This window comes from Cavia porcellus, unplaced genomic scaffold, assembly GCF_034190915.1.
Source record: "Cavia porcellus strain 051 isolate PalLab524CR breed Dunkin Hartley unplaced genomic scaffold, mCavPor4.1 scaffold_14, whole genome shotgun sequence".
Lineage (NCBI taxonomy): Eukaryota > Metazoa > Chordata > Mammalia > Rodentia > Caviidae > Cavia > Cavia porcellus.
Genome location: NW_026947497.1, coordinates 20,100,156 through 20,111,475, shown reverse-complemented (window position 1 = coordinate 20,111,475; position 11,320 = coordinate 20,100,156). Strand labels below are relative to the sequence as shown.

General features: G+C 34.4%; 1 protein-coding gene across 1 annotated transcript; it reads left to right on the top strand.

The window, feature by feature from the left end:
- The first annotated feature begins 655 nt into the window (after positions 1–655).
- Il2 (interleukin 2) lies at positions 656–4,950 on the top strand. The gene is given in 4 exon segments (NM_001172837.1): positions 656–829; positions 921–974; positions 3,253–3,399; positions 4,806–4,950. Coding segments are annotated over 4 exon segments (459 nt in total). The 5' UTR covers positions 656–682; the 3' UTR covers positions 4,917–4,950.
- The last annotated feature ends 6,370 nt before the right edge of the window (positions 4,951–11,320 follow it).

The following is an 11,320-nucleotide window of genomic DNA, read 5'->3' as shown; positions in this document are numbered from 1 at the left end:
TTAAGACATTTAAACAGAAACAGAAACAGTTTAAATTTAGGGCAGAATAAAACATTGTTTCAAACTCACTCAGCCTTTTCAGGTATCTTAATATTTCTCTAGCTAACAGTGTAAGAAGCAATTTATCATGTTGCATGCAATTAGCTCATTGTGTAGATGAAAAAGTAAAACCATCCTGAAACAGGAAACCAGTATTCTTCCTGTCTAATCAACAAATCTAGAATGTATTCATTTCATCTATTTACTCTCCTTGTCCACCACAACATGCTGCTTACACATTCAGCACAGTGTATGACAAAGAGAAAATTTTCATGAGTTACTTTTGTATCTCCACCCCCTTACAGAAAAGAGGAAAAATTGTTTCATACAGAAGGCGTTAGTTGTATACATTAAAACTGCCGCCTAAGTGTGGGCTAAGGTAACCAAGAGGGATTTCACCTACATCCATTCAGTCAGTTTATGGGGGTTTAAAGAAATTCCAAAGAGTCATCAGAGGAGGAAAAATAAAGGTAATGCTTTCTGCCACACAGGTAGAGTCTTTGAAAATATGTGTAATATGTAAAACATTATGACACCCCCATATTATTTTTCCAGAATTAACAGTATAAATTGCTCCTCTTGTTCAAGAGCTTCCTATCATCCTCTCTAATCACTACTCACAGTAACCTCAGCTCCTGCCACAATGTACAAGACGCTACTCTTGTCTTGCCTTGCACTAACCCTTGCACTTCTCACGAGCAGTGCACCTACTTCAAGCTCTCCAAAGCAAACACAGGACCGACTGGAGCTATTACTGAGGGATTTACAGACACTCTTGGAAGGCGTTACTGTAAGTATATTCTCTTTCTAACTAAAATGATTGCAATTGCTTTTTCTTGCTGGTGTTCATTTTCTAATAGTAATGTGTTATGCTTTCTCAGAGCAACCCCAGACTCCCTAAGATGCTAAAATTAAAACTCTACCCACCCAAGATGGTAAGCACAATTTTTTATGTTTATATACGTTTTAATAAAATGAAAAGTAACATGAAATTTGCACAATGATTGAAGTAATAGCACTTCAATTGAAGGGAAAGTGACTAATTTCAGTATCTTTTTGAAAACCATAAGTTTGATAATGGGGTTTCTGTTAAACAGTTTTGCTTACATTTTTATAGATATTTGTGTGTTGGGGAGACATAGTCAGTAGAAAGTACAGCAATAATACTCTCACTTTGCTCCTGGGACAATTTTAAAAGATTATGTTGACTTACTATTTTACTTAACAATGTGAAACTCCAGAGCTATTTGACCATATCATTTTAGATATAAAATTCAGAAGTGATTTCAGGGGAGCATTAGGAAAGATTTTCCTCCGAGTCTGTCTTTGAGAGTTTGAATAGCACAATAACTGAAAACACAGACGCTGGGGCCAGATTATCTGGAGTGAAATCTCAGCTCTGCTGTGTTCTTGTTTACATGACTTTGGGCAACTAGCTAATTTTCTTTACAAGTCAGCTTCTGATCTACTTACAAGAATAATAATGCATGTGCTTAATATAGTTCTGTGAAAATTAAGGACAATAACAAGCAAGTAGGAAAATTATAGAAGCATGAATTATTATTACTAGTAGTAAAGGAAAAATTATTACTGAGAAGTATAAAGTAAAATTTTGGACTGATTTTTACTAGAAACTTGAAATACTGTATAACATTTCTCCTCAGACTTAAAATCTTCGTTTGGTTGTTTTGGGATTCAGAGAGTATATGCTAAGCAATAGATAACCTGAGCTTCTACAGCTACATGAAGATACAAAACTTCCTAACAGTTGTGCCTGTGAACAGAGAATGGGTATAACTTTGGTGCCAGAAGAGGTTGTGCTAGGGTAAATTCAAGCATGGAAAAAATTGGGATTTAAGTGGATAAAGATGTGGTCTCATTGATCCACTTGTACCCTAACAAGGAAATTCTGCTTCAAACTACTCTATTGAAAGAGGCAAAAGAAATAGCTTGTTCCTCTAGTCTAACTGGGGTCAGCAAAATTTAAATCCAGCAATAGAAAGCCACTAGACGATTTCTGAAGGAAATAACTCCAAGTTTTCAAGCCAAAAAAGGCCACCCCTTCAATGGTGGAACTTTTAGTAACAAGTTGAAAGGACAGTAAATGAACACAGCAGGACATAGGTGATGTCTGGCTCTAACTTTTTGCTAACAATTGTTAGAAAGATGACATGAGAGGATGTGCACAATTTAAAGGGTGGTGGAATTCTTTGAAATCTAAGTTTCTAAATGACAACTGAAACTATTTGAAACCCAAAGTAATATGATAAACTCTATTCATTTGTTCACTTAACTATCATTCCACATATACAATCAATTTTAGAATTAAGTTATTTAATTCAGAGAATGCTGTGACAATGCTACAGTGAAAAGGTTAAAATTTAATGTTAGCTCCACTTACTCATGTGCCCTTGGGGATGACACAAATTCTGAGATTTAGCTTTCTTACTTGTAAAATGGAGATATACTGTTTATCTCAAATGTGGTTGTGAATTTAAAGTGGGTTATTTAGAGAACACACTACGGAGTTTTTACAGAAAATGTAATGTATAATTAAAGTACGAAGTACTATCTGTGTTCTATCTATTTATCTAGTAACCCGTCCAACTTTGGTTGGGACAAATAATTTTTTAAAAATGATGTAGTAATTGCAGAAAAGTAAAAATTCAACACACAGCTATATGTGCTTTGCTCCAGGCAATATTAAAACTCATTGCTACATGGTTATAATAATCTAATCTATAACATTTTAGGACTGTGATAGACAGTATACAGGACTCCTTATATCCTGTAACATTTTGTAATTCTCAATTCAGATTATCAAATACTACAATCATAGAATATGATTCTTCTACTTACACATGATTCGGCTCTGGTTCTAATGGTATCTATGCAGACTGGAAAAGTAGCCTTCATCTGTGATTGGCATTTGGATGCAAAAATGTTGACTTTTTTCGAAGCCTAAATCAACTGAAACAAATGACTCATTAGTTCTTAACTAATAGTTAATCCTAAATTTTTGAGTCCTAGTTTTCCTAGTTTTGTAATATAAACTGTGTTGGTCCATTTTTACAGCAATACTAGGAACAGAGGTAATGATAAAAATTGTATGCTACTACTACTGCTCTTAATAAAATAAATTACAATTAACTTCTGATCCTGATGTTTAATATAGGGTATGTGAGTTGATAATCATTTGTACTATTTTACTAGGTCTCAGAACTGCAACATCTTCAGTGTCTAGAGGAAGAACTGAGGGCCGTGGAGCAGGTGCTAAATTTAGCTGAACACAAAAACTTTCCCTTGATACACACCAAGGATTTCATCAGTAATATCAATGTAACAGTTCTGAGCCTAAAGGTAAAAGATTACTTTTATTTGCTGCCCCGGAGATGGGAGAAAAGTGGGGTGGGCTAGGGGATGGAAAGTACTACATTTTGATGTGGTATAACCTTCTTGGTATTAGTTGAAGTATTCATGCATTTAATTAGCTAACATTTAAAGTCCACCATAAATCTGAATCATTTGCAGTGTTAGATGACAAAATTCATAGTTTTCTTCTTTCATTCTATTAAGTATAAAATTCATGAATTAACAGCTTTATAAATAAGCAGAGCAATTTTAATTACAATAGTAGAGACAAGTTTCTAAATGTATGAAACTCTAGTTGTTTCCGATATGAGTCAGTTTATTATTGGACTTTCAATTTAAACTTTTTAAAAATACATTGAGATCAGTGTCATATACATAGTGACAGACTAGCTAAGTGCCTTATCTATATCAAATAATTTGCTTTAAAAATCACACAGTAACATGAAGAAACTCACTCTAATCTAATAATACAAACTCAAAATAAAATTAGTTAAAAATAAGAAAACATGTTTCCAAAGTCCCTTATTCTTTAAAATTTAAATACTTTTGCAAAAAGAGTACAATGTTCAAATATGTATATGTATACTATAACAGTTATTTTAAAGAAAATCTTTTTAAAAGAAATAATTTACATCATGTGATTTGCAAGGAATCACTGCAAATTTGAAAAAGCCATTCATATCACGGTATATATTATAATATTTTCTCTTCAGCTTTCAGCTAGAGGCACAGTCGACATAGATCTTTTCAGCAGAAGAGGTTAATTTCTATAAGACTAATCCCAGAACAAAATTTGTAATGTTTACCCTCTTAAAATTGGGAAACCAGTATTGATACTAGGGTGGCGTGGCGCATTAAGTCTATTTATGATGTGTTCTTCACATAAACTTACCCCAAGCAGAAGCTTGTTCTAGTTTACTCCGGGAAAATATATAGAGGGTCACAAAAATTGAATAGTAGGAGTTTCGTAATCAGAATTTAGAGAAGGACAATCGAATGTATTACTTCATATATATAATCTATATTGATAGAGTTATAGATGTAGATACATGCCCAGTAAAAGAGACATTTTTGCATATGATACTTAATAAAATATTTGTGTAGAACTGTTCTCATTCAGATGCTTTCTTGTATCCAATTCAAAAAAATATTTTATTTATTGAAAAAGAAATAACAATGAGAAAATCCTAGCTTTTGTATGTTACTGTTAGTTGGTATCATAATAAATATATAATTTTTAGCATATCAGTTTGATACTTTTAAGAAAATGTGAATTATTCACATATTTTAACACACTTAAAAATGAAAGTCAGAATCCTGTAAGACTTGGGTTGAAAATACATACATGTGGCAAATTGCAGAAAACTTTTAAAATATGAATTTTTTTCCTATAGGGATCCGAAACAGCATTTGTGTGTGACTTAGAAGATGAATCAGTAAACATTGTGGAATTTCTGAAGAGATGGATCGCTTTTTGTCAGAAAATCATGTCAAGACTGACTTGATTATCACGTGCCTCCCATTGAAGACATATGGATTTCTATTTATTTAAATATTATATTTATTTTTGAATGTATGATTTGCTACCTTTTGTAACTATTATTCTTAGCCTTCAGATCATAAATATGGATCTTTTAAGATTCTTTTTGTAAGCCCTAAGGGCTCTAAAATAGTTTCATTTAAATTATTTATTGGAAAGTATTTATTATTATATTGAATTTTAAATATATGTAGATTCGTTAAAATATTTAATAAAATTATTGATTGTAAACAAGCCTGAACATTTGTTATTTTGAAAACAGCACAGAGATAAACAGTGAAATATTTATGAATTGTTCACGTGATCTGTAGGTGACTAAAATTCTTGCAAAAATCACTTTTCTCCTAGAGGAAATGTAGATTAGAGAAAGCAGAGTTTTCAGTGCTGATTAGAAACTTATTTCTTATTTGAGAAGTACTTATGATGATATTTTCCTTCTGAAAATCAAACAAAATTCCTAACACAAGCATACTTAAAACTCTTTGTCTTAATTTTTGTGTTACTATAACAAAAAACCTGACAGTGGCTACTTGATACTGAAAATAAATTTATTTAGCTGGAATGCCAACATCTGGTGAGGCCACCGGCAGATGACATTACAATGGTGGGAGCATGTGTGAAAAAGAATTTTTAGTGGAGGGGCCAGGTTCTTTTACAACAACACATTCTTGCAGCAATGAATCTGGGCCCACAAAGTCTCACCCCCTATCTGAGACAAAATTAAGGCAATCATGAGGGTGAAGCCCCAGGAAGTACTTTTCACTACTCAAATGTTCCATCACCTCAACACCATCTATCACACTGGGGACCAAAATTCTAGTGGATGGAAGTTTGGGAGACAAACCATATTCAACAAACAGCACTCCATAGATCTGGTGTATCAAGAGTCTTGGTAGTACAGCCTGTGTCAAAGTCCTCTCCTCTCCTCCGGTTGGGCCATGTGAGAACCCTAATCAGCAGTTTAAGGGATGGAAGGGTTTTCCTTCTTTATGGAGTAGTCTATGGATGGCTATGCCTCCTAACCAAAATCCCAGATTTTCTCAAGGTGATGCTTAGGATGGTCTTTCCTTCTGGGCTCTGAGAATGTTTCTTCCCATTCCTCTCTTTAAGGTAAGGAATGTTAGTCTGCTATTAGGCAACTCTAGAGTATTTGTTCTAAGCCGTCACAAATTGCTTGTAGGTTGACCAAAGCTTTGTAAATAATTCCTTTATTAACTTCTCCTCCTAATTGGATATGATATTGGTTTTCTGTTGGCACTCATGTACAGTAATTGTACCAGAAATAGCCTAAGGAAATAGACTTTCAATATACAATGTAGGATATAGATTGTTTATCTATTCAAGAAACAGCAGTAATAGGACATACAAAGTCTACAGGATAAAATAGCATCCTAATTACTCAGCTTCTCATCAATGGGAACATGAGATGAAATTCAGATGTAGGCAAGGTGTGAAGAGATCAAATGGTGTGACGTTCAGTCACAAGTCTATATTCCTATGAGGCTCCCGACAGAGAGCAAAGGGGGAATCATACATTATGAATGCACAATGAAAAACATACTTGGGTAGCCAGAAGTCGTCCTTGGCAGTTTTGAAGGAATCCTTCCTTTCTTGCATTACAAGGCAGCGATGACAGAGTTATCGATAAAGCTGACATCTGATGTGCGGCTTATAAAGGTATGGTCTGAATTAAAAATTTAAGCCTTTAAGGTTTCTTACACTAAGGATAAAGAAGAACTAGAAGTCTGAGGTAAGAGATGATGATATTTTTACAGATTGGAGGAGGCCGAGATCTCCAAACATATTTTTCCTGTTGAGAGAGGCAATCCCACTTATTAAGTAGAAACACTTTGGAAGGAAAAAATCTTCAGTGACTCAAAAATTGAATACAACTTTGCTCGGAAATCACTTCTACCATCTTCATTGGAATGAATAGTGTTTAGGGGAAGGGAAGTAAAAAGTCGTGATAGGTGATTTAATTGAGATAGGTACAACTACCTGGAACTCACAATTGAATGAAAACAACAGATGACGTTAATAGTTGGCTGAGAAAGGTTTGATTCTATAATCACTGTGTAATTATGCTAAAATGTGGAGCTTCTCTATAGAATAAAAAGCTCATAGGACAGGGGAATGACAATGTTGGACTGAATACATTATGTGCAATGTTTTGATAATATTATATGACGTATTATAGGAACACTAAAAGTAATAGTAGATGGCAATGTAACTGGTTTCCGTGCTCTCACTGGGAATAATGATACAAGTCAGGTGGCAGCAGTTAGTCCTCATTAACTAGGTGAAGGCAATCACTACTGTAACCACTGGAAAGAGCACTGATAAATGTTTTGAAATAAAAAAAGTCTGCAATGATGGATTGTTGCAAACAAACAGAAAAAGAAACCCAACCAAAACAGAAGACAGATGTTTATCCTTCCGGGTGGAAATGAATGCAAGGTGCCTTACTGACACCTAAGGTCTGTTTCTAGCCCCCAGAACTGAGCCACTGCACAGACCTGACATCCCTATTCAGGGGAGGTGCTGCTACAGATGTCTACTGTAAAACCTTCTCCGGGCCTTTTTAAATGGGTATTTTCCAGGAAGATCATTTACTGAGGAATGGGAAATTTCTAGATATTATGGGAGCTAGATAATGTTTCTGAACTCATCCTAAAACTCCACTGTGAGCTGCCAGGAAGAATAGAGTGTTATGGCGGTCAAGTGAGAGGGGGTGCACTCGGTGAGTCTACCTCAAAAGGGTGCAGAGGGACAGCGGACCCTCCCACTGTACGCTCTTAAAGCGGCCAAGCATGTGCACTGTTCAGGTTTCCTCCCTTCTGGAGAAAATGCTTGAGGAGCATAGTTGACTGAAGAAGCTAAGAAAATGGTTGAAAAGCAGTCCTGAGCTATAAGAAATAATAAATAACTGGTGACTGAAAGAAAAGTATCCCAGATTAAAAATTTTAAAATGCAAAAAAGAAAAAAATGAACATCTTAGTAGACAAGTAACTATGAAAGCCAACTACAGTTCTAGCACAGAACTGCAGTACTGAAAAGTATAAAAGATGGAGAATTCACTAGATGATCTCAATAGTGATTAAAAGAGAGAGAGAGAGAGAGAGAGAGAGAGAGAGAGAGAGAGATTCATATTAGTAAAGCAACTTTGCAGAAATCTGTGGAACAGAAGGCCAGAAAGAAGAGAGCTTTACAGAAAACTACAGAAATATATGTAGAAAACACCTTATTTTCTTTCTGGAAAAAAGAGAAATGTGTGTCTTTAAATATGAGACTCTAGAACATAGATATTTAGATGTGAGGCCACAATACCAGACAAAGAGCACTCACAGAAAGAATGTGCACTAAAAAACTGTAATTTCAACAACCACTGAAGCTTATACAGGATGTTCACATTTCAGGGAGCTGGAGGAAACCCTGCTGATTATCTCAGGAATCTGAAAGACCACACCTTCAGAAGTAGGGGTAACTTACTCCTAGAGTGAAGGTTACTCATAGCCTTCCCCCCAAAATCTTCGAAGCCAGCGTTGAAAGACGCCAGATGATCCAGCAGTAAATTAATTCCTTCTCAAAACAAAATTCAACATCTCTAAATTGACAGAAAACCCCAGAATGCCACAACAAAACATTAAAAATATCTAGAACATAAACCCAGAATAACCAGGCATATGAAAAAGCTGCACAAGGTGAACTATTGAACAGAAAATGGGGCCCCCAGCAAGAAGCCTTCAGTTTCTTTCTTGCCCAGGTTATAATTGCTTCTCCAGTTCCAGTGCTCCTGTCTCTCAGAGACAGCTGGTCACATGATGAACAGCCAGTCACTGTGATGCACACTGGATAAACCAAGCCCCAGCTGACAAGCCATTCTGCCCCTGTGCTTCCGGGTTGCTTATCCCATCCAAGCTATAGGCTATCAAAAATCAGGGCCTGATAATCTGAGAGTGCTCCCAATCAGTGTCTATCAATATAAAATAAATCTGGCTCCCAACCTGGGCGTAGTTTCAATGCTTCCATTTGCTGTTGCATTATGACCAGGAAAAAAAATGGTCTAATAAAGTAGATTCAAAAACTACAGAGATGATCTAGTAAGCTAATTTAAATATGTTCACTACTCAACACATAATGTGAACACAAGAAAGGAACAAATATGGCCTCCCCGAGAGAAATACAAACTATAAAAATTGCAATGATAAAATACTATCAAAACGAACCAAAGTTCTAGAATAGAAAATGTAGTCCTGAAAGGTATATAAAATGAAAAATTCCGATGGTCTCAATAAGGAATTAATACTGAAAAAATAAAAAAATAAATAGTGGCAATCTTATACACAAAGTCAAAGTCTAGAAAAGATAGGGCACTTCCAAAACTGATCTACTAAATTAGCATAACCTTGACACAAACAAAAAAGAAACGATGACTATCAGTCAATACTTGAGAAACCGAGACACAAAAAGTTGTAACAACACAATATATTGGCAAAGAAAAAATTAGTGCTATATGAAAAAGATATATATAGGACCAATTGGAATTTTTCATAGGAATTCAATATTGGTTTAATTTTTTAAAAATGTGATTCAATACATTAAATAAAAGAAAAATGAAATTGATATAGACTATTTGAATCAAATCAATTTGTATAAACTTTAATTAAAAATTGAAATAAAAATTAATACTCAGAAAAATCTAGAAGAAATTTTCTTGAACAAAAAGCTTCTACTACAATTAGTAATTCTTTAATGATGATGATACACGGAATTCTTTCCTGAAGTTTCAAACTAAGAGAAGAAAGCCCATTACCGTATCTATTTAATGGTATAGTGTATGTTTAAATGGATGTAGTAAGAAACAAAGAAAATATTGTAAAGGAAGAAATAAATTTGTCATTGTTAATAGTTCATGCGCTAAACAGAGAATCTCTACCTACAAACAGTAGCATGGGTAAACTTTGTAAGATTAATAGCAATAATATCCACATACATAAAAGTCAATATTTTTGTTGTTGTGTCTTGTTTTTTGGGACTGGAGAATGAATCTACCCCACTATGTTCCCTTTTTTAAAAAATGTTTTGAGTCAGGTATCCCTAAGTTTCTCAGTCCCAGACTCCCAGAGAACTGTAATCACAGGTATGCAGCATCCTGCCAGGCCTGACTGTATTTTTATATGCCAGCATCAAACAAAAATAATGATATTTATGAACAATACCATTTGCAAGAGCATCAAGAGTAGCACGATCTGTCAAATAATGGGATAAGTGTAACAACAATTTAATATAATAAGGAAATGCCTTTAAATTAAAATAATAAAACATTACTGAGAGAAAGTAAGAGCTAAATAAATGAATGGATATAGCACATTCTTAAATTATGAGACTCTTAAGATGTTAATTCTAAGTTTGATCTACAGAATTAATAAAACATCATTCAAAATTTCAGTAGAGGGGCTGGGGATTTAGCTCAGCGGCATAACCACCTGCCTTGCAAGCAGGCAGTTGTGAGTTCAATCCCCGGTACCGATAAAAGAAAAAAAGACAAACAAACCAAAAAAAATTTCAGTAGATTTTACATAGGTGTGTGTGTACATGGTAGAGGGAATGTGTGAAACTAACAAAATGGGTGTTAACTTTTCATAGAATTACAAATATACTAAAATTTCCAAAATAGGATTGAAGATACACCACAATAATAGAGGGATAGCCTACAGTGTAAGGCCTTATGGTCATCTACAGCATCAAACACAAATAAGTTTTAAAACTCAAATACCATGCTGCAGAAAAACAAAACCACAGAGCTCCTATTACCAAACATAATATATGCTGTAATGATTAAGACTGAATAATTAAAATGGATATCTTAATATTTATGTCAGATATATATGTTTAATTCAGTAGAGGGAGGACAGCTTTTCAATAATACTATCAGGTCAACTCAACAGAATACACACACATTCATATATATACATATACAAACAGATATATGCACATATATACACCTATACACACACACACACACACACACACACACACACACACACACATATATATATTAGTCAAAATGTAGAAACACTTCAAATGTCCATCAATAGGTGAATTGACTAACAGTAATAAAATCGTGCTATATCCATTCAGTGGGATATTATTTGGAATTTAAAAAATAAGGAAATGCTGGTACATTCTATAACATAGATGAACCTTAAAAACATGCTAAGGCAAGTAAGTCATACAGAGAAGAGCAAATATTGTTGTACTTTCAGGGATTATATAGAACAAGCACATTATTAGAGGCAGACGGCAGAGCTTACCGGGGACTATAGAGGAAGAGAGGGAATGCGTATGAGTGTGTGTGTGTGTACTTTA